The sequence below is a fragment of the Heloderma suspectum genome, chromosome 16 (assembly GCF_057233095.1).
Source record: "Heloderma suspectum isolate Gila_16-S chromosome 16, 16-S_ref, whole genome shotgun sequence".
Classification (NCBI taxonomy): Eukaryota; Metazoa; Chordata; class Lepidosauria; order Squamata; family Helodermatidae; genus Heloderma; species Heloderma suspectum.
In genome coordinates this window covers 12137153-12161136 of record NC_139473.1, presented here as the reverse complement: position 1 = coordinate 12161136, position 23984 = coordinate 12137153, and the positions used below count along the sequence as shown (strand labels likewise).

Genomic DNA, 23984 nt, shown 5'->3' with positions numbered 1-23984 from the left:
GGCAACAAAGATGATCAGAGGACTGGAAACAATGCCCTATGAAGAGAGACGGAAAGAACTGGGCATGTTTAGCCTTGAGAAGAGAAGACTGAGGGGAGATATGATAGCACTCTTCAAGTACTTGAAAGGCTGTCACAGAGAAGAAGGCCAGGATCTCTTCTTGATCACCCCAGAGTGCAGGACACGGAATAATGGGCTCAAGTGACAGGAAGCCAGATTCCGGCTGAGCATCAGGAAAAACTTCCTGACTGTTAGAGCAATACGACAATGGAACCAATTACCTGGGGAGGTGGTGGGCTCTCCCACACTGGAGGCCTTAAAGCCGAGGCTGGACAGCCATCTGTCAGGGATGCTGTGACTTGGATTCCTGCATTGAGCAGGGGGTTGGACTCGATGGCCTTGTGGGCCCCTTCCAACCCTACTATTCTATGATTCTATGAAACCAGGGCAGCGATTTGCAGGGCAGCGGATGGCCAACAAAGGTAAGCTCCATCTAGGCGGGATTCCACGGGGTGATGGGGGGGATTGCTCCGTTCCGCCATAGACTCCGGCCTCACTGGAGTCCATGGCAGAATTCTCTAACATCCTTAATAATAGCGTTGACTAAATCTATCAGAAACCTGCCAAAAAAAGCAGTTACAGGTTATATGGAAAGACTTGGTGCTTGTGCAGTTGTTGAGTGTCTCCCTGCATTATATCCCACCTTTTTTTCCTCCTTAAGGAAGCTGAAGTTGCATATATAATCCTCCTCCTCTCCATTTTATCCTCACAACAACAACCCTGTGAGGTAGGTTGGGCTGAGAGTCAGTGACTGGCCCAAAGTCACCCAGGGAGCTTCCATGGCCAAGTGGGGACTAGAACCCAGATCTCCCAGCTCCCACCCAGTCCAACATTCTAGCTACTACACCACACCAGCTCTCAATAAATACTATTTATGTATTTATTGCATTTCTGTACTACACAATAGTCAAAGCTCTGGGTGGTTCAAAAAATTAAAACCCTAAAGTACAACATGACGAAACACAATATACAAGCTGTAAAAGTTTAAAACATAAGAATACAAGGGTAAAAACCAGATGTGGGGAAAGATCTAGAAAAGTAAGGACAAAGCTTAAACACACACTGAAGAACTAAAATGCTTGAGAAAAAAATGTAAAGAACACTGCTTAGGCTCTAGGCAAGCCCCTCTGGGAAGGGCCTTCCACAGCCAAGGTGCCACCACTGAAAAGCCCTCTCCTTAGTTAGCCCCCCCCCCTCACCAGGGACCCCTGGAGAAGGATCCCTGAAGATAATCTTAGGGTCCAGGCAGGTTTATATGGGAGGGGACAATGGTTCAGCTAACCTGGCCCCAAGCTATTCAGGGCTTGAAAAGTTAATATCAGCACTTTGAAATGGGCCCAGAAACAGAGAACTCCCATCAGTTCCAGGCAGTATGGCCAATGGTCAGGAACAGGGATGGTGTGGGTGCCCTATTCTGTCCGGGAATCCAGAGGAACCGCCTCTGCCCACACCCCCGAGCCCGGCTTGCCTAGCCCATGCCCCTGCTCGCCCCCTGCCCATGTTCAGTGAATGGCCTGCACTCACCCCAGTGGCCTCGTTGAGCTCCATGGTGACCATTTATTGAGAAATACAATGGCCATCGCAAAAAGTCACAGATTTGCATATGTGCGAAAATGTGCATTTCTGCAAATGTGCGTTTTTGTGCATACGCAAATATATGCATTTGCAAAAAAAGTGCATTTTCACACATATGCAAATATGTGCATTTTCTGGTTGCCATTTTATTTTTTTTAGATGGTGAGACTGCTGGGGTGACTGCTGGATGCTCGCCAAGCATGGGAGGGGCTCGGGCATGGTCCGGGGACTGGCAAGCGGAACCAGGGGCTGGGTGGGTGCCCGAAGAACCCAGATGGGGGTGGGTTCATACATCCCTAGTCAGGAATGATGAGAGTCATTGTCTAAAACATTTGGAAGGCAACGAGTTTGCAAAGGCTGGTCTACACTCTATTCACAAACAATTTATAATTAACATATGGGTTTGGGGAGAGCAGGCATAATCTACCCACCCAGCCCCCCACACAGACATATACATATTCAGTTAACATTGATATGTTGTTTGAACACAGCAGTACTCTTCAGCATTTCTCCTGAACCCTTGCTTTTACCCCATGCTTCTTGGCTCCCCAACTCTTTCATAGTTTATTTAAGAACATAAGAACATCCTCGTCGTCATCATTACTATTTATTGCATTTATACCCTGCCTTTTTTCCTCTTGCAAGGAACCCAAGGCGGCTTACATTATCCTCCTCCTCTCCATTTTATCCTCACAACAACAACCCTGTGAGGTGGGTTGGGCTGAGAGTCTGTGACTGGCCCAAAGTCACCCAGTGAGCATAAGAAGAGCCCTGCTGGATCAGACCAAGGGTCCATCTAGTCCAGCATTCCGTTCACACAGTGGCCAACCAGCTGTCGACCAGGGACCCACAAGTAGGGCATGAGCGCAACAGCACCCTCCCCCCCCCATGTTCCCCAGCAACTGGTGTACATAGGTTCACTGCCTCTGGTTCTGGAGGTAGCACAGAGCCATCAAGACTAGCAGCCATTTATAGCCTGTTTGATAATAAAGTTCACATAAACTGAAGGAAGAGTATGGCGTGTTTGTATTGTGTATATATCTGAGCTCAGGAGAAACAGTTTTATAAAGATCAAAATATGCACACATATCATGTATGTATGCACGCATGAATGTATATTCCTAGTGCTGTGCCCACCTGCCCTGTTTGTTTCCCTTTGAAAGAGGTAGTCATTTTTCTGCCTCTTCCTCAGAGATTTGGAGGATTGCAGAGAAATTTCTCAGTGTGCAGTAGGGATGGCGGAGAATTCCGCCACGGATCCCAGTGAGGGATCCAGAAAGGTAAGCACCAAAGCCCTGCACACTAGGGGTATACGAAACCCCGCTTACCTGGATCCGCCGGGTTCCACAGGTGGGGGGAGGTGATCCGTTCCTCCCCCCCGGAATCCTGCCTGTAAGGAATCCTGTAGGGAGGTGGCTGGGGCAGGGCCCACCCTACCATGAGGCATGGGTGCCATGCAACCTGCTCTATCCCCCCCACCCTAAGATGGCCTGCTGCCTTCAGGTGCAGGGGGCTTGTAGAGAAAGGAGTATGTATGCAGTTAAGATATGTATAAAACTCTTTCCCTGCATCTTTTCCCCTGCAGATGAAAAAAAAAAAAAAAAAAGCAGCTTGGAGGAGGATGGTTCAGAGTTGAGAAATTACCAAAGGTGAAATGGTTAAACTGCTTCTCTTCAAACACCCTTCCTCCATCTCAGCTTGTCACCTGGCCAGGCTGATTTTGGCTTTGGTGGCCTTGGGGACAGGAATTCTCTGTAACTATTGTTTGAGCCACAAGTATTTCAGCTTTACGGGATGAAACCTTCATCTTCCACTGATAAAATGTTAGTGAAAATTCCATGGCATTGCATTAGGTCAGCCTCTGAGGAGAGGGTAGAGAGAAATGCAACTTGCAGCCTGGAAATAGCTATTTTTATCTGAAGACATCTGCATAATAATACTTCCCCTTTCTACTCAAATCACATATCATCCTTATAGCCTTTGGTGACTCCACTTAGTATTAATGCTTCGGGATTCATATTTTCATGTACTTTTTTTATCTGTCGTGGTTCAGATTGGCCAGATAAATGTAGCTGTGCATTTATAAAGCACTCTGTATATTCCTTACACATATGTCAGATCCTTTGCAGTTTGACATATGAAGTTAAATATATACATTATTTTAAAAATGTAGCCCATCATTGCAGATGTCAAAGAAAATGCTTAATGTTAGACTGTATGGTAGGGATCGGAAAATCTGTCAAGCTCAATCACATCAACATTCCCATTTTTCCACCATCAACCTCGTTCCATCCTAGTTCCATGAGGGGGCAGAAGGGTGTCCAGTCCACACACACAGAAATGTGTATGTGTTTTTGCATGCATTTTTCAGATGCACACACTTTGCAACCACACACCCATTGACCAAAGCCTCTTTGTGCACACTGTAGAAATGTACACAATTTTCAAACATGTGCATTTTTCATATGTTTGCATGTTAATTGACACATTGTTTTACAGGATGCATTGCAAGCTTGGAAATATATTCAGGGCTCTGGATAGGGGTGAATGCTCCTAACTTGTTCTCCTCGACCTCTCAGTGGCTTTTGATACCATTGACCACGGTATCCTCCTGGACTGCCTGGAGGGGTTGGGCATTGGAGACACCGTATTGCAGTGGTTCCGGTCCTTCCTCTCCAGCAGGTACCAGAGGGTAGCACTGGGAGAAGAGGTTTCGGACCCGTGGCCACTCACTTGTGGGGTGCCACAGGGTTCCATCCTCTCCTTGATGCTATTTAACATCTATGTGAAGCCGCTGGAGGCTATCATCAGGAGGTTTGGGGTGCGGTGTCATCAATATGCGGATGACACGCAGCTCTACCTCTCATTCAAATCTTCACTAAGGTTGGCCGGAGAATCCCTGTCCAAATGTCTGGAGACGGTGAGTGGCTGGATGGGGAAGAATAAGCTGAAGCTGAACCCTGACTAGACCGAGGTACTTTTGGTGGGAGACAAGAGGAGGTTGGGGGATGTTGACCTGGTGTTGAATGGGGTACAGCTACCCTTGAAAGACCAGGTCTGCAGCCTGGGGGTCATTTTGGACTCTCAGCTGTCCATGGAGGCTCAGGTGTCAGCTGTGAGCCGGACAGCGCTGTATCAACTCCATCTGATACGGCGGCTGTGCCCCTTCCTTCCCGACCATCTGCTCCCATCGGTAGTACATGCCCTGGTCTCCTCTCGTTTAGACTACTGTAATGCGCTGTACGTGGGGTTACCCTTGAAGACGGTTCGGAAGCTGCAGCTGGTACAGAATGCAGCGGCTCACCTGATTAAAGGCAGCCGCCGGCGAGATCACATCACTCCAATGCTGAAGGAGTTGCACTGGTTACCAGTTGTTTTCCGGGCCAAATTCAAGGTCTTGGTTTTGACCTTTAAAATCCTGTATGGTTCCGGCCCAGCCTATCTTAAGGTATGGTTCCAGCCTCCAGCAGCACCAAACAGGCTGCTTAACAAGATCAGCCTCGGATGGCCTTCTCTCTGTCCCATCAGCCAGGACAGCTAGGCTGGTGGGGACGAGGCAGAGGGCCTTTTCTGTGGTGGCCCCCACTCTCTGCAACTCCCTCCCTAGGGAACTCCACCATGCCCCCTCTTTAATGAGCTTCCGCCATGCATTAAAAATGTGATTGTTCAGGCAGGCATTTGGGGTGGGTTAGGGTATTTTAGAAAATGTTTTTATTGTAGAATTTTATTGTTTTAAACTGTTTTATTATATGCTTTGTACATCGCCCAGAGTGGCTGGGTGACCATTAATACATTTAATTAATAAAATTAATTTTATTAATTAATTTTAATTTATTTAATTAATTAATTAAACCATGATTAATACATTTAATAAATAAAATAAAATATATATTTCTGACCTCAAATTGCATTTAGATCTGTGTTTGGTTCCAGGTGATATGAACTGTGTACATCTGTAAGAAAATTGAATTGAAATTGAATTTCAACAAATTGAATTTCTAAACTATCCCTGCTGTATGGATGGTGAACATGTTCAGCAGAATTCAAGAGGGTGGCTATCAGACTGACCCCCCTCTTGGTTGAATCAAACCAAGAGAAAGGCAGAAGAAGTTGTGTGTGAAAACTAGTACTCTCCCCCACCCACCTTTGCCAGATCTTCAAATAAAACAAAGGAGTGTGTATGGGGGGGTGGGGAGGTATCCCAGGACATTTGACTGAAGGGGCAGAGATTCTCCAGGATTCAGGTGGTGATGAGTACATTACATACTAACTATTTCATGAGGTTATCAGAGGACTTTTGTCTTTGTATTCTTCTCTCACTCTCTCTCTTTTTTAAAAACGAAGCTGTGGCATTATAGGGATGTGCGAACCCACCCCTGTCTGGGTTCCTTGGGAGCCCGCCCAAGCTTGCCCCTGCTTGCCGGTCCTTGGACTGTGCTCGGGCCCCTCCCGCGCTCGGCGAGCAGCCCACACTCACCCTGGTGGCCTCATCGAGATCCGCACTCACCATTTTTCGAAAAATAAAATGGCGATCACAAAATGTGCACATTTGCACATGGCCAAAAATGCACATTTTATGAATGCGTGTATTAGTGTATTTGCATACGCATATGCAAAGTTGCATTTTTGTGGTCGCCGTTTAATTTCTCAAAAAAATGGCAATCATGAAGCTCAGCGAGGCCACTGGGGTGAGTACAGGCCGTTCAATGAGTGCAGGCAGGGGGTGAGCGGGGGCAGGGGCTTGGCGAGTGGGACTTCCATATGTTAGGGAAATGGGGCTAATGAAGCCCCTGAAACATTGTTATGTGTAGGGATGTATGAATCCCCTTACCTGGGCTCCGCAGGGGGGTCCATGGGGGGAGGCAATCCATTCCTCCCCCCCGGAATCCTTGCTGGCTGGCTCTGCTCCGCGGTGAGTCTGTGGAGCTGCCAGACAGCTCTGTTCCGCAAGCGATATGGCCGCCATTGCCATGCCGTATCAGTGCAGATGAGAAACAGGAAGTGATCCAGATGCAAAGGGCATCCGCTATGCTATTTGCGTCCCTGTTTCTTCTTGCTATAGGCTACGCATCTGTATTTACGTAGCTATTTACGTAGCCTATCGCGTGCTAAAATGTCCCTGTTTTTACATGAGATAGGCTATGTAAATAGCTACGTAAATACAGACACGTGGCCTATCGCAAGAAGAAACAGGGACACAACTGGCCTAGCGGATGCCATTTGCGTCCGGATCACTTCCTGTTTCTCATCTGCAGCGATATGGATGGCAATGGCGGCCGTGTTGTTTGCGGAATGGAACCACCGGTGAGGAGGATTCGGCTCTGCGATGATCCAGCGGGAGGCGGAGGTGAGTGGGAACGTTCCGCCACGGACTCTGGAGGCTGAATTCCCTGGAATTCAGCCTCATTGGAGTCCGTGGCAGAATTCTCCGCCATCCCTTGTTATGTGATGACATAGTGCCATTACAAGGTCACTACATGAGAAGAAAGATGGGTGCCCAAAGGCTTTCGTGATGTGTCCAGGGACTTTTCCCAAACGTGTGACAGCTGTACTGATAGGTGCTCCATGCAGTTTCATTTTTTTTTTAAGGAAAGGGGGGGGAAGAGGAAGAAAAGGACCCCCAGACCACCTCATAAAACATACTTGGGGGGCGATAGAGCAGGTTGCATGGCACCCAGCTCTCTCCTCCAACACCTTACTGCCACCTCCCAGCATCTGCCGCCTGAGGCAACTGCCTCACTCTGCTTCATGGTAGGGCCAGCCCTTCCCCAGCCACAAGTTTCTGGTTAAATCTAATTCAGCCCTTCACAACAAGGCGGTCCTGTTCCTACTGCCGCCAAACATTTTTATGGTCCCCGCTTGCAGAACATGATGCTGCTGCTATTACCTGCGTGAAAGAGCAGGCTGCTCCATATGAAGGAGAGCCCTGGAGTTTTGCACTCAAATGTCCCCATCTACAAGATTCTTTCTGACTGTTTGTACCGTCTTCATATACTCAAGGTACTTACCTCGGATGCTTCAGTGATGATTCCAGAGAGAGGACTCTGAAAGGTGCTGTGTTTTATGACTTGAGGAAAATGACAATTTCGCACTGCCAGGAAGCTTGTGCTGAGAGGTAAAATCTCTTTCTCTCTCTCTCTCTCTCTATATATATATAAAATTTTGTTTTCTTTGCACTTTTTTCTCCTGTCTAGTCTGGACAAATCAGACTGTGTCTGTTCCACATCTATCCAGTCTTAAGTCCATTCTGTCCAGTGTCCACATCAGTCTGAGAATTTGTATTTACAAATAAACAAACATGAAAATGTGTGTCCTGAGTAGGGGTGGACGAAAGTCACTTACCTGTCATCGAAGGCCGTTCGCGGTGGGGGGGAGGCGCTTCGCTGCTCCCCCCGCGAAGTTCAGGCTGGGGGGGGAGGCTTCCTGCCTCGCCCGGCCGAAATTCAGGCCGGGGGGGGGAGGCTTCCCGCCTCACCCGGCCGAAATTCAGGCTGGGGAGGAGGCGCCTCGCCTCGCCCGGCCGCGAACGCGAAAGTAAAAAAAAAAAACGCCCCCTGATAGGCTACGTGACGATTCACGTAGCCTATCACGGCTAGATCTGCAAAGTCAGCCATGATAGGCTACGTGAATCGTCACGTAGCCTATCACGGGTGACTTTAAAAAAAAAAAAGCGCGTACGCGAATGGCGGCCCCCATAGGGAGACGCCATTCGCATTCCTTATTTAGTCGCTGTAGTCTACGTAAATGTTTACGTAGACTACGGCGAAAATAAGGGCAACGCAAATAGCATTGCTAACTACAGCGACCAAATAAGGAACGGGAATGGCGGCTCCCTATGGGGGCCGCCATTATCCGTACACTCTTTTTTTTTTAAAGTCACCCGTGATAGGCTACGTGACGATTCACGTAGCCTATCACGGCTGACTTTGGAAATCTAGCCGTGATAGGCTACGTGAATCGTCACGTAGCCTATCAGGGGGCTTTTTTTTTTTCTTCTTTCATTGCAATGGCGGCGGCAGCAGGTCGAAAGACCGGCTTCCGCTCCCGCCCCGCTCGAACACCCACCAAACCGCCGGCCGGACCAGCCACTGGGAGGGACATTCGGTGAAGGTAAGTCCCGTCCCGGGGGTGGTGCGGGGTGCGGGGGGGTGTGGAGGATTTCTCCCCGAAACTTGTTCAGGGGGCCGAACACGTTGGCGCTCGGCCCCCCGAAGTTTCGGGGAGAAATTCTCCGCCATCCCTAGCTGAGTAGGGATGGCCATCGCAGGGAAAGCCTGGTTGCTTTTGGCTCAACGGAATCCCCACGGTGCCCTCAACTCAGCGAGCATTTGTGGGCCAAGTGGCCAGTCAGGTCCCCAAAGTCAGGAACTTCCCCACCTTTTTTTTTCCCATCAGTCACAATTTGCACAAAGTTGTGGGCATGAATATTCACGGAAATCATGACTTGCACGAAATGTTGGCCGTGAATAGTGCAATGTGTGCAAAATTGCAGGTGCACATTTATTTATTTATTTTATTGCATTTAAATCCTGCCTTCTTTCCTCCATAAGGAACCCAAGGTGGTGTACGTAGTCCTCCTCCAGTTTATCCTCACAACAACAACCACCCTGTGAGGTGGATTGGGCTGAGAGTCTGTGACTGGCCCAAAGTCACCCAGTGAGCTTCCATGGCCGAGTGGGGACTAGAACTCCTGACTCCCAGTCCAACACTCTATGCACTACACCACACTGACCATTCACACCTGCAATTTTGCACAAATTGCACTGTTTGTGGCCACCATTTTACAGAAATCACCATTTCTATAAATACTAATACCCATGATTTTGCAGAAATCATGACTTGCACTTAAAAAAAAAAGTGGGGAACCACAGGCTTGTGCACCAAGTCAGGCCAGCTCAGGGATCTGCGAACTGGCGTCCAGGGGCTGTGCAGGTGGAAATGCCCTGAGCTCTTCCCCTCAGCTGGATTCCTCTGACATCCCATGGTTGAAGACACAGGAGTTCAAACTCAGACTTCTAGTTACTCCTTCGAAGACCTGGGCCTGGATAGACCAATCTGTCATTTCCATGTTCTCCTACATCCTTTCTTTTCCCCTTCAATCTCACGTTCTTTCCGCCTCAAATATGAAGAACTGCGTGAATTTTGGTAAATTTGGTAGGGATGTACGAAAGTCACTTACCTTTTCAACAAGGCGATTTGCGGTGGGGGGGAGGCACTCCGCACCTTCCCCCGAAATCCTTCTCCAGCTGGCTCTGCTCCGCCGAGATTCTGTGGAGCCACCGGCCGGGGCCACCCACAGCTGGAAATCTGGCCACTGGGCAGCCTTCCTTCCAGAAGAAAAAAAAAAAACCAGCGTACACAAATGGCGGCGGCTACGGCGGCCACCATTTGTGTTCCCTTTTTTTCACAGTTTCAGCCTATGTAAATATTTACGTAAGCTATTACGGCAAAAAAAGGGCAACGCAAATGGCGTAGCGGGCGCCATTTGCGTTCCTTTTTTTCGCCGTTTTAGCATATGTAAATATTTACGTAAGCTATTACGGCGGGGGGGAAATGGAACGCAAATAGAACCCATTATGCTATTAGTGTTGCCGGTTTTTTCGCCGTAATAGCTTACATAAATATTTACGTAGGCTAAAACTGCGAAAAAAAGGGAACGCAAATGGCGGCCGCCATAGCCACCGCCATTTGCGTACGCTGGTTTTGGGGTTTTTTTTCTTAGCTTGCCGTGATAGGCTACATGAATACTTACATAGCCTATCATGGCAAAGGGCAGATGGCAATGGCGGCCGCGGCAGCCGGTCGAAAGACCAGCCGCCGCCACCGCTGCCGCTGGACCCACTGCTGTCTGGAACATCCGCCCCAGGTAAGCCTCATCCCAGGGGGAATCCACAGGGGTGGGGCAGGCCGTTCCACCATGGATTTCGAGGGGCCGAATGCCAGTGCAATGAACCCCTAAAATACAAAACAGCCACTGAAATGTTGCAGCGCCACACTCACAGGCCTGCACAGCTGCACTTTAAAGCATAATGGCAAGAAAGGGCATGGCAGAGTCTGTTGGGGAAGCCCGCAGTAAATCGCGAGAGCAATAGCAGCAGAAGCTGATTTGGAGCTGCAATGCTGCACAGTTGTGGTGGAGTGAAGGGTAAAAGTGGTGCCATGTAGATGGGGCCCAGGTGATCCAAATCTCTCAAACCTGGGGGGGGGATTCAGATGAGAAGAATTTTGGAAGCATTCTTAGTAAACCTGCCAATATGCTTCAGCCTTGCTGTGAGAATTTGACTTCTAGGTGCTTTATCATCTTTGCAGCTCTCTTCTGGGTCTTTTTGAGTTTGTCAGCATCCTTCTGGGTGTACACAGAATGTAATATATTATCCCACATGTGGTCTTATTAGTGCTATGTAGAGCAGAACGAAGCATTCAAAACAATATGCATGGCTGGACCTACAGCATAATACTCTGAAGATGATTAATCATATAGCTCTTATACCAGGTATAGACAACACAGTGCCCTGCAGATGTTTTGGACTACAATTCTCATAATCCATGACCATTGGTGATGCTGGCTGTGGTGGATGGAAGATGCAGTCCAAAACATCTGGAGGACACCAGGTTGCTTACCCCTGCCTTATACTATAGCAAATACCATAATGTACTGGTTAGGAATTTGCTGTAGTAAACCTGGAGAGAGAGAGAGAGAGAGAGAGAGAGAGAGAGAGGGAGGGATGGATGGATGGACGGACGGACAGACAGACAGACAGACAGACAGATAGAAAGATGATAGACAGATAGTTAGTTGATAGACAGGTAGATAGATGATAGGTATGTAGGTAGATGATTGATGGATAGACAGATAGATGATAGACAGATAGATAGATGACAGACAGACAGACAGACAGACAGACAGACAGACAGATGATAGATTGATGATAGATGGATAGTTTAGATAGATAGATAGATAGATAGATAGACAGATGATAGATAGATAGATAGATAGATAGATAGATAGACAGACAGACAGACAGACAGATGATAGATGGACAGACAGACAGACAGATTTCAGCTTACTGAGAAATTGTGTTTTTGGTTTTGTCCAGGGCTTATTCATATGCTGGCTTGGAGTATGGAGCAGAATGCTATTGTGGGAACAAGTTACCAGTGGCTGTTGCAAAGCAGGAAGAGTGCAACAATGAATGCAAAGGAGAGAAAGGAACCATCTGTGGAGGCATCAATAGGCTCTCTGTCTATCGGGTGGAGGAGCCATGGGTTGGACCAAATCGTAAGTGATGTAAAGTTCCAAAGTGAGCATTTCCCCCCAGCAGGGACAGGGAGTGGAATGCATGCTGCCCTGGTATCTTTCATTCCAAAGATAGCAGGGATCAGGTAGGGCTGCACAACCCATTGGATGGATCCCCGGGATATTTATTCCAGGATCCGCTCCCAGAGTGGGCTACTTTCTACAAGAGTGCAGCCAGTTTGAAGGAGTCTGGGGTACTATAAGAACATGATCGACAGTTATTAAGTAATCACACTAGATTTCCCAAAGTTTCTTCCCTTGGTAATGTTATAGACTACCAGCTGACTATTCCTTTTTAAGGCAGAGGGCTGGTTAATGGTCCAGGGTGGTTGGTTGATGCATCATCAATGGGAGCCCATCATTGGGAGACCGTCTCCTTGTAAACTACCCAGAGACCTCCAGCAGTATATTCAGCAGTATCAAAATGTAATAAATGAAATGACGTGTCTCTTGATAGTTGGAGTCTCTCTATGTTTTGGGTTGAGATACTCTTCTGAACATAGGGAAGCTGACAGTCTTCCAGCTGAGGAGAAGAGGGAAATGCATGTGTGCTGGGGATTTGAAAAGAGAGAGAGATTGGAAGTATCCAGCTAGAATTAGTGGAAACCTGTGAAGGAGCCTGAGAGGATACCCAAGTTGCTCTATAGAGGATGTTCTGTCTTGTTGGAGTGCCTGTTACCCTTGACTTATGCTCTGCTTTTGTATCTGTAAATGAAGGAGACATTTCAAAGACAGCATAAGTCTTCTGGGTTCTCTTGTCCAAGGACAATTAAATCTAACAGTGCTGCCCTCACAGCTTGAGACTGCTCAGGGGAGTATGGAGCACCTAACAAGAATACACCTAGATGGTCCCAGAACTAAAATGAATCCGTTCGTTGTAGTTAGGGATGTATAGATCGTGTGAAATATGTTCTGTTTTTGTTTCACAGATTGTCAGGTGCATTTCCTTCCATCCTCTGCCCATCAACAGAATCGGATTGTTTTGTTTCTAAATTTGCGCAAATTTGCTCATGCGAAAATGTGCAAATCCCCCCAATATGTGCATTAGCCTAGAAGGTAAATGCACATTTTTGGCCATTTTTATTTTTTTAATGCGTACTTTTCTACAGCAAAATTTGGGAAAATTAGAAAACTGGTCCACAAGTCCATGGAATCCACCCGACAGGGGATAAGACAGTCCGCTGTGGAATCCGTGGGTCAGATCCATGAAAATCTGAACTCACTTGGTTCTGTTGTGGATTTCTCCAACAGCCCTAATTGTAAGGCACTTCAAGGAGGAGTGAGCAACCTTTTTCCTTTTTTTCCCCTGTTCAGGGCCATATTCCCTTGTGGGTAATCTGTTGCAGGCTGCATTCCAGTGATGTGTGGGGCTGAAGCTAGTGCTGGGCAGGGTCAGAGCTAAAAGTGAGTGGGGCCACCCCTTTTCTATGACTTTCTGTCACCCCACCTCTCTCTCCCCCTTTCTTCCTGAAAGCTCTTCCTCCTCCTCCTTCTCCCAATGTATTGCCAGGGAAAAGGCAGATCACTCTTGTCCAAGCTGATCACTTGCCGAGGTCTTTTGAAATGAGTCCAAGGCCAGATGATATTAGGTTGAGGGCTGCAGGTTTCCCACCACTGACCTAAGGGATGGATGTGTGTGATGGCCCTGGGTTGATCGAAGATTGTCCCTTTGAGCTTTGGAGGAAGTGCAGATGGGGATCTGAGAAGGAATATGCAGCAAGAACTAAAAGACAAGCAAAGGGGCTAGATGCACCCGATCTCGTCTGATCTCGGAAGCTAAGCAGGGTCAGCCCTGGTTAGTACTTGGATGGGAGACTGCCTGTGAATCAGGCTTCCTGCGTGGAACAAGGGTTTGGACTCGAGGGTCTTATAGGCCCCTTCCAACCCTATGAGTCTATATCTATGACATGGAACTGAAACGCTGAAGACTTTGGAAGGGATTCTTTAGGGAGAATGCAAGCGGTTAGCTGTGTGATGTGCATATTGGGAGGTGAAACGTCTGGCTACACCAGAAGTAAATAAGCGCTCTGTACCAAGTCCCTCCAGTTACCTGCACCAGTTCATCGAAGCATATGTCATTTCTGCCCACAGCTTTCCTTTCCTGCCTTGAAGAACAGCTATCGTGTTCTCAGTGCAGGCTTTAAAAAACAGCAGGCGGCATGACAAAGTTTCTTAGTAAATGCATGATATTTGCTGCTAGCAGATAGCTATTGCACTCAAGAGTTTCTTTGCCTTCAGTTGACTTAGACAGCAGGCCTAAACCTAAACATACTGCGTAAGCCCCTGTGTGACTGCTTTCTGAGCAAATGTGGCTGGGATTGCATGTCTGGGGTGTTTATGTATGTATGTATGTATGTATTTATTTATTTATTTACAACATTTCGATATGGCTCCCCATCTAAAACAGATCCCAGAGAGGTGGACATAAAAGGTGAAATAATGAAAACACCATATTAAAATTGCTCTTTTAAAAACAGAATACCAATGAAAACTGTGGCTAGTCAGTTAAGGAAGGCTTCCTGGAAGAGAGCTGTTTTCAGGAGGTGCTGGAAGCAGCACAGTGTTGGTGCCTGCCTGACCTGCAGGGGCAGAGAGTTCCATAGGAATGGGGCCACCACACTGAAGGCTCTTCTACTGGTGGACTCCATTCAGGCCATGGATCCATGTGGAACCACCAGGAGCATGCCCTCTGATGACCTCAGTGATGGGGCAGGTTGGTAAGGGAGAAGGTGCTCTCTTGGGTATCCCGGTCCCAAGTTGTTTAGGGCTTTGTACACGAGTACCAAAACCTTAAGACATGGCCCTGTAGTGAACAGACAGCCAGTGCAGTTCTCTCAGCAAAGCAGTTGCATGCTGAAAAAAGACAGCTCCCGACGACAGCCAAGCTGCTGTGTTCTGCACTAGTACCAGCTTCCAGAGGAGCCTTAAGGGCAGCCCCACATAGAGCACGTTGCAGTAATCCAGTCTTGAGGTTACTAATGCCTGAACCTCTGTGGCCAAGCTATCCCTGTCCAGGAGATGCCATAGTTGGTGAACCAATGGAAGTTGGTAAAAGGCACTCTGAGTCGCTATGGGCACTTGGGCCTCCACCACTTCAATAGCTCTTTTAGAGTCCTGACTGATTCTGACTGAAACCTGGAGCTGATTCACTGCCTACAGACATTGGAGCCACCAGTCAGGAGTGCCCTAGCTGCCTCTTGCAGTCCCCTCCAATTGCCAACTCAGGACACAGATGACGAGGATTCTTTCCAAGGCTTTATTCCATTATTACTTTATGACTCTTACAGATACTAATCACTAGTGACTAAGCAAGGAACTGCACTGGGGATAGATAGAAGAGTAGCCTAAGCTCCAGGTAAGGCCGTTGGTCCCCGTTTGAAGACGAACCACGGGAAGACTCTGAACTTATGGGCTATGGAGAGATCCTCCCTCTTTCCCTTGGGTCCTCGGGACGTGACCGTTGTTTTAGCACCAAACGAGCAGAGCGCCTCCTTTCGGTGCCCTCCATCTGTCACCGCTCCCTGCGTCTGCACCGAGCATCCAGCAAGCCCCCCTCCAGCGCTCTGTCACTGCCAGGGTCACCATCTATCCCAGGAATGCTGGCAGGAGGAATCTCTGCCAGCTGCTGTGCTTGTGAGAGAACACAAGGGATTCCATTTTGTGTTCCATTACACCTGCTGGAGTGAGATAGAAAGCATATGTGCTCCCAGCAAAGGTGGAAATCAGAGGGGGGGAGGAAGGGGAGGAAGGGGAGGAGCAAAATGAAGAAATCACAGGAAACCACACTGTAGGCCATAGAGATCCTAAGGCTAGCAGTGGTCAAAATTCCACTGCACTAACTCATTGCAATGCTGCTCCCTTCCAGTAACTTGCAGACGAGGCTGCAATATTCCCAACACTTGTCCCACACCAGAGAGTACTATTTTATATCAAAGACAACACATCAGTTGTAGCGGTCATCATCTTCACCAGGAGCAGGTCGTTTGTCTTAGATTCCTGCACTGAGCAGGGGGCTGGACTCGATGGTCTTATAGGGCCCTTCCAAGCCTACTATTCTATGATTCTGTGAAGCTGGACGGCCACCTGTCAGGGATGCTCTGACTTGGATTCCTGCATTGAGCAGGAGGTTGGACTCGATGGTCTTATAGGCCCCTTCCAAGCCTACTATTCTACGATTCCTCTATGATTCTATGATAACGGGTCTTAATCTCCCATTGAAGACCAAGCCACCCCAGATACTTTGCATTACAACAGGGGAAGATTATATATTGTTGCTGAGAAAATCCATCCCCTGTTCCCTCAGCCACTGCGAGGTCCGCAGCTAAGCTCCGAGGGAATAGGAAAGTCTGCGGGGGGGTGCAGATGATGTTATCATCCCTGCTAATGAGAGAAGTCTCAGTACTTCGACCCCACAAGCTTTGGGTCCCCTACAACATTGGTTGCTTATCCTTTTAATTTGGTAATGCGGGCCATATTCTTTCTGAATATAGAAGTCCCACCTTGTCCTGCATTTGGAACCAATTCTAAGAGATCCAAAAGCACAGTCTAACAACCACTTGGCTGCAAAGTCTCAGCGCTTGCATGAAGAGTCAGCCATGACACCTTGGCAATTCTTATGGCCACCCTTCTATTTTGGCCTCTGCCAGTGGTGAAGGAATTGGTTCTTCGCATCAGATCGAAGCAGAGCTGATTGTTTTACCAGCGTCTTGGGCTTCCACTCCAGTATGCTTTCGCCTTGAATGCAAGAGATGGACTTTTGTTTGTAGATTGAATATTACTGGAAGTGTCAGTACTCTGACACTATGTTTCTCAGGTTCCCATGGTGACAGACACTCTTTAGGCAGCAACAGTGAAGCAAAGGAAAGTGGTGGAGCTGGATTAAAAGGCCATGAAGGGGAGGGATGTCAGGGGAACGATGGAGGGCGTTGATCCCCATTGTGAGTAGGGTGGCCATGGCTGCATCACCAAACACTGAGGATAAAAGAGGATACCAATTTGGGTAACATTTGCCTTTGTAAATGTACATGTATAGGTACCCATTCAGACTAAGTACAAATACAAGATATCTCGCCACAGTGGAGAAGAAGCCAGACTAGGTGACCTGTGTTCCTGCTCTGTCTGCTATCAACCATTGATGGGCACTTTCAAGGAACAGATCTTTTTCCCCGTAGTTCTTTTATTTAAACCATGGGCACACAGCTATCAGTTTGAACCATGGCTATTGTTCTGCACTCAGGGAACCATAGAACAAGCACAAATAATGAGTCAGCAAGGTCCAAAGGTCACAGTAAAATCCCATGTAAGCATAGATAGAGCTATAGTCAGTAGTCTTTGGTGACGTTGCGACGTAAGGGTATTTTAAGGGCATTTCATAGAATCATAAAACCATAGAATAGTAGGGTTGGAATGGGCCTGCAAGACCCTCGAGTCCAACCCCTGCTCAATGCAGGAATCCAAGTCAAAGTCCCTGACAGATGGCTGGCCAGCCTCATCTTCAACGCCTCCAGTGTGGGAGAGCCCAGCACTGCCCTAGGGAATGGGTTCCATTGTCGTGTTGCTCTAACAGTCAGGAAGTTTTTCCTGATGTTCAGCCAGAATTTGGCTTCCTGTCACTTGAGCCCATTATTCCATGTTCTGCACTCTGGGATGATCGAGAAGAGACCCTGGCCTTCCTCTCTGTGACAACCTTTCAAGGACTTGAAGAGCACTATCCTATCTCCCCTCAGTCTTCTCTTCTCAAGGCTAAACATGCCCGGTTCTTTCAGTCTCTCTTCAAAGGGTGTTGTTCCCAGTCCTCTGATCATCTTTGTTGCCCTCCTCTGAACCCTCTCCAGTACTCCTGTGTCATCTGGAGTACTGGGCACAGTACTCCAGATGAGGCCTAACCAGTGCTGAGTAGAGGGGAGCTAGTACTTCCCGGGATTTGGAAGCTATGCTTCTATTAATGCAGCCCAAAGAGCAGTTGCCTTTTTTGCAGCCACATTACATGGTTGGCTCATATTCAGCTTGTGATCTGCAACAATTCCAAGATCTTTCTCGCTTGTAGTGTTGTTGAGCCACATATCCCCCATCTTGTAATTGTGCACCATTTGGTTTCTTTTGGTGTGAGCTCTCAAGATATTTTTGCCTAGTTTTCACCACCAGGAGATGAAGAAGTGTATGTATTTTGGGGCTGTATAACTTAAGACAGCAGGTGGGACTTATATAATTTAATGCAGTTCCAACCCCCTGTCCAGTGGTCTACACAAAGGAAAAGGAAACTAGCCAGTCAAAGAGAAGGGAAAGCTGTAGAATAGGGATGTATTTGAAATGGGGGGGGGGTGAAATCTCAACAGATTTTTCCAGTTTGGCCCTGATGGGTTTCACTCTGTTTCCCCTCACTAGCATTGACTTGATCTATAGTGAGTCAATCTAATACACAGATTCTCTTGTTTTGTTGTTGTTGTTGTTTGTTGTTGTTTGTTGTTGTTTGTTGTTGTTTTACTGGTGGCAATTTTGTGAAAATTGGCTCTTTGCGTCAATTTCATCCTCCACTTTGGCACTTCCTGAGCAAAGGGTGGAGGGAATTGGAAAGATCCCCCCAAGATACAATTTGCACAAATTGCCACCATTGAACAAATATCAACATCTGCATATTGGATCAACTTGCTACATACGTAGTCAATGCCAGTGAGGGGAAATGGAACAAAACCCACCAGGGCTGAACCAGAAAAATCCACTGATATTTCACCCCACCCCCCTCAGATTTCTCCTACATCCCTAATTCATGCAAATCCAAGCGCGCACATGTTCGGCAATGTAGGGACATTTTTGATGGACATGTGCTCCCAATTGCATTTGCAAACAGGGTATGTTTTGAGAGCAAAAACAACATTCTCTTATGTCCCTAAGGCCCAACAGTGACTTTGCTCATGGATGAGAACTTAAGAAGAATATATCCCTCCACCAATGGAAGGAGTCTTCCTCTGACAGAAAGGCTCCCTTAGAAGTCCTTCAATTCAATGAAGGCCCTTGTCATTAGAAGAAGGGAGCCTTTGGATCTAACCATTGTTCTCTATCAAAATGCAGTGGTTTGTGAAACGTCTGTTGTGCAAAGGAGGAAAGCAGAATAGGGTGTTTGGTGTGAAAAGTTTTCATCAGTTTTTAAAGAAAGGGATTTTATTTATTAGTATTCCTTTAGGCTTCCTCATGCGAGAGGTAATGGGAAATAAAAGTGCCTTCTGTTTGTATATCACATTTCACCACTGAGTCATATTTACTTGGCTCAAACCTACGGTTCCCTGTGGATGCTATTTGTGGGGAAGAATTTTAGCTTGAGCCAGCCAAGCTGGTGTTTCATTGGTACTGAAAATAAGGGGTCAAGGTTTTGACTATAATACGCCCAGCAGAGTCTAACACATATCTTGGCAAATTTCCCAGGATTTGCATCAGTGCTGTAATCTAGACTATGCAAGAAAACTCACAGCCATTTCAATAGGAATAGAAGTTTAGATTTTAAAAAAATATATTATTTCCAGTATTTAAGATGGGGGCTCATGATTCCTGTATGGCACTTGAATCTTAAACTGTGTTCCAGGAGCCGCCTGGAGTCTTCATGACGACAAAAATAAAACAGCCCCAGTCATCCATTGTTCAATTGGCTCAAAAGTAGCACTGAAGCATTTTTTTAATTGATTTATTAGCTGCCCATCTGGCCAGCTACCCAGCCACTCTAGGCAGTGTACAATACTAATAAAAAATTTACATATTCAACTGAACAAAAAAAAAATACAAAAAAACACTACTCTAAAAAAACCCACCCCACCCCAAATGCCCGCCTGAACAGCCAGGTTTTTAAAGCCTGGCAGAAGCTCATCAAAGAATTGTTGACAATGAATTGGTGAGATTAAGGGTGCAATCCTAAGTAGATAAAAGGCTACCTCCAACCTCGGAGGTGACCACTTATCCAGAGCAACGCAGGAGAGGCATGGGGGGGGGGGATTGTTCCTTCTGCGCCTCTCCTGCCTTGCTCTTTTTCGCTAGACTGCCGTTTTCAGTTGTCTAGCGGCAGGGGGTGGGAGGGCTGGCCGGGAGAGGAAGCCACCGTATGACACATAGGATGTGTCGTATGAGCAGCTCTGCTCTCCCCGTCCCAGAACGCCCCCCAGCCCTGCCCCTTTTCAGTCTCTCTGTGCTTGTCTTCTGAGCACGGAGGACGGGGCTTCTCCGTGCTGTCTCTGAGGCAGCATGGATGAGGGGGAAGGTCATATTTCTGGGAACCGACCTCAGATCGCGGGCTCCAGAGTCGGTTCCCGGAAGACAGCATATCCTATGGCCCACTAGACAGTGTCCAGTGGCCACAGGATTGTTCTCTAAGTGATTTTAAAATCTTTCAATCAATTAAAACAAAGTGGGGCCCCCAGATCATTTGGGAATGTTTTTTAAAAGAAGGTAATTAACACAAGTATTGACAAGATTTGCAGGGGGCTGGCTACAAGCTGCAAAGAGTCATCCCCCATTTTCTCACACATAGCGGAGAATGGCTTGCCAAAGATGGTGTTTGATGTGGCATGGGCATGCATCATCTAAAAAGAGGGGAAGAAGAATGCCCTTTCCCCCCTTCAGAGCTGTTTCATTCACATGCAGAATTAATGGATTAATCAATTAAAATGCATGCAATCAACTGACAAATTTCTCTTTAATTGGGGAGTTTGAACCTCCCGCAGCTTGTCCTTTCTCTACTGCAAACATTTTTTTTACTTCTTTTGTTCAAAGGGCTCATGATTTGGGCTGACATGATCGACCAGTATATTTGTCGTAGCAATGGTTTTCCACCTAGAGATGCTTGAACAATTCATTTCAGTTCTATTATTATTATTATTATTATTATTATTATTAATCAGAACTTAACCAGTTCACATCCCCTGGAGTGGAGCGCAGACCTTGAACATAAGGAAGTACGGATTTTGTAAAATCCATTCCATCTGCACTTTGCAGGTTGTAAGGTGCCTTTTGTTCTATCATCTGCTCTTTGGCAAAATATTTATTTATTTATTTATTTATTTATTTATTTATGACATTTATATGCTGCCTTTTTTCCTCCAAGGAACCCAAGCAGCATACATTCTCCTCCTTCTCTCCATTTTATCCTCTCAACAACAACCCTGTGAGGTAGGCTGGGCTGAGAGTCTGTGACTTGCCCAAAGATACCCAGTGAGCTTCCATGGCCATGTGGGGACTAGAACCCGGATCTCCTGGCTTCCAGTCCAATACTCTAACCACTACACCACACTGGCTCCAGAATTTCCACAAATTCACATTTGCCCAAATTTGCAAATCCCCCCAATGCACAAATCCCCCCAATGCACAAATCCCCCCAATGCACAAATCTCCCTCCCCCCCATGCACATTTCCTGCTTTAGCCTATTGGGGAAATATGCATTTTTGGACGATGTTTTGTTTTAGATTTTATGTATTTTTCTATGGCTAAATTTGCAGATAATTCTAGAAAGTTTTTTTTTTAAAAAAAATTAAAGGTTCAGAAGTTCACGGAAACCCTGTGACTTGGGAAAAGCCAGTTCACTGTGGAATCCATGGGTTGGATACACAGAAATCCGAACTCATTTGATTCCATTGTAGATTTCTCCTACATCTTTGACCTGTGGTCAAAGTCCGTGTATTTCCGAGTTTGTGATGTGATTTGCAGAATATAGAATGCATGTGAACAATGTGTACATTTTAAAAATGCGCATTAAAAAGGTGTGCTTTTGAAAAATGGGCACGACGAGCAGGCTTTAATCAATGGGAGAAATATTTGTATATTAAAAATGCGCAAAGATATTATGCATATATTTGGGAACATGTGCATGGAAATATGCACGATAGTTTGTGCAGGAAAAAGAAAGACAAAGCTCATAATCTGATATGGATATGGGTCAGAACAGCTTCAAGGTGGAATTTGGAAAACCTCAGCGAGCTTGAGGTTTGCTGCTTTGTACATCCTGGGTTCCACCAGTGTAGCAGGTCTGCCAGAAGAATTTAGAGCCCCTTGAGCACAAAATTGCTTTGTGATGTGAGAGGTTTGTTGTTGTTGTTGTTGTTGTTTTCTCTCTTTCTTTCTTTCATTCATTCATTTATTTCATTTATTCATTTATGTATTCATTCATTCATTCATTTATTTATTGCATTCATATCCCGCCTTTCTTCTTCTTGCAAGAAACCCAAGGCGGCTTACATTCTCCTCCTCCTCCATTTTATCCTCACAACAACAACCCTGTGAGGTGGTTTGGGCTGAGAGACTGTGACTGGCCCAAAGTCACCCAGTGAGCTTCCATGGCTGGGGGGAGAGGGGGACTAGAACCTGGATCTCCCAGGCCAGCTCCCAGTCCAGCACTCTAGACACTACACCACACTGCTCTGCCCATTTAGCTTTTCTGCACAGCCAGCTATCCAAGGCAGCTGCGAAAGAACAGCAAAAACAAAAACAAAAAGAGAGTACAAATGTGAAATTCAGGGCTGCATTAAAGACACAGTTGTTTTCGATGACCTCTGGGTTGCTTCCAGCACTTTGCAGATCCGTGAAGCCATGACTGGTGCCCACGTGTTCTGGTCTCTTGACTAACACAGTAGAAATCCATTTTAGCTCGTGAAGGCTGTAATAATCTCAGTGGCTTGGAAAAAGAATGAATACGAAGAGGTGCTGTGGATACAGTAGTAAGCAAACACATACATACACACACATACACACACCAGAATGAGGCTCCCTGAAGGTGTTTCACAGCTCATTGAAATTCCATTTCTTTCCTGGTGCAGATCATGAGAAGCTTTGTAGATTTTTTCATCAAGAGCTTTCAATGCATTGCAGGGGAAATTCAGGAGGGGGTGTTGGTGGGAGGGAAGCTTCAAAAGAAGACTGACTCATGGAAACAATTGCATTGCCCTCCGCTGGGGCGATTTAATTTCAACTCTTCTGTTCAAACCCCGCTCTTTAATAGGCGGGGCCCCTGTAGATGCCATGCAATGTTTTCAGCTTGGCAGGATCGAAAGCGTATTTTCTCCACTTTCCACCTTGATGAGGATTATTCCATTCAAACACTCTGTGTGTGTGTGTGTGTGTGTGTGTGTGACAGAGAGACAGAGAGAGAGAGAGATCACACAGACACACACTTATATAAATTTATTATTCCCTGTGATACTGGGAGGGGGGCTACTGTAATTGCACTTTCTCAAGACAAACCTATTTCCTATCCCTGCAGGGCGAAATGTTATCTTTCGAGGATGTTTTAGAGCACCAGAAAACCTAACAGATACCTTGCCAGCCTCTTTGATATACTCCAATTTGACAGTGGAGATGTGCTCCGAATTTTGCTCCAAGAAAGTAAGGACAGCTTCCTTCCTTCCTTCCTTCCTTCCTTCCTTCCTTCCTTCCTTCCTCTCTCTCTCTCTCTTTCTTTCTTTCTCTTTCTCTTTCTCTTTCTCTTTCTCTTTCTCTTTCTTTCTTTTCTTTCTTTTCTTTCTGTTCCTTTCTCTCTCTCTCTTTATCTTTCTCTCTTTCTCTCTCCCTTTCTCTCTTTCTTTCTAATTTGAATGTCATCTTCGTGAGGAACTGGTGGCTCTCAAGATGTTGGACTACAGCTTCCATTATCCTTGACCATCTGGCTGATTTCAGTTGAAGTTCAACAACATCTGGGGGGCCACACAGGTTCTCTGGTCTGCCCTGCCTTTGGTGTCTCATACGGGGGTGGGGGGATACATCCCTAAGCTGTGAGTTTCCATGGTGGGAAATATGTCTATAATCCAGCATGACAATTCAAATGACAATCAAAGCAAATTGTGTGTCACATTTCTGCAGATGCACCTACTACACACACGGATTCAGGTATCTTCCATAAGCTTTCCAAGTATCTCCTCTTTCATTTTCAGTGCAGGTTTCCAGACCTCATGGGTGCAGTGGAGACAGGAAAGTAAAAGACATAAATGTAAAAACTGAGAAGCTGAATGAGAGAGGAAACAGAAGGCCAAATCAGACATGATGATAGCAGAAGCCATGTGCAGAACACTTCTGATTACACAA

General features: G+C 46.6%; 1 protein-coding gene across 1 annotated transcript in view; it reads left to right on the top strand.

Moving 5' to 3' along the window:
- WSCD1 (WSC domain sialate O sulfotransferase 1) overlaps positions 1–23984 on the top strand; it is a 53112-nt gene that overhangs the window by 7159 nt on the left and 21969 nt on the right. The window contains exons 2-4 of the mRNA XM_084823090.1: positions 7636–7750; positions 11733–11914; positions 23167–23288. Coding sequence (XP_084679216.1) covers positions 7636–7750; positions 11733–11914; positions 23167–23288 — 419 coding nt within the window. The remainder of the gene's footprint in view (positions 1–7635; positions 7751–11732; positions 11915–23166; positions 23289–23984) is intronic.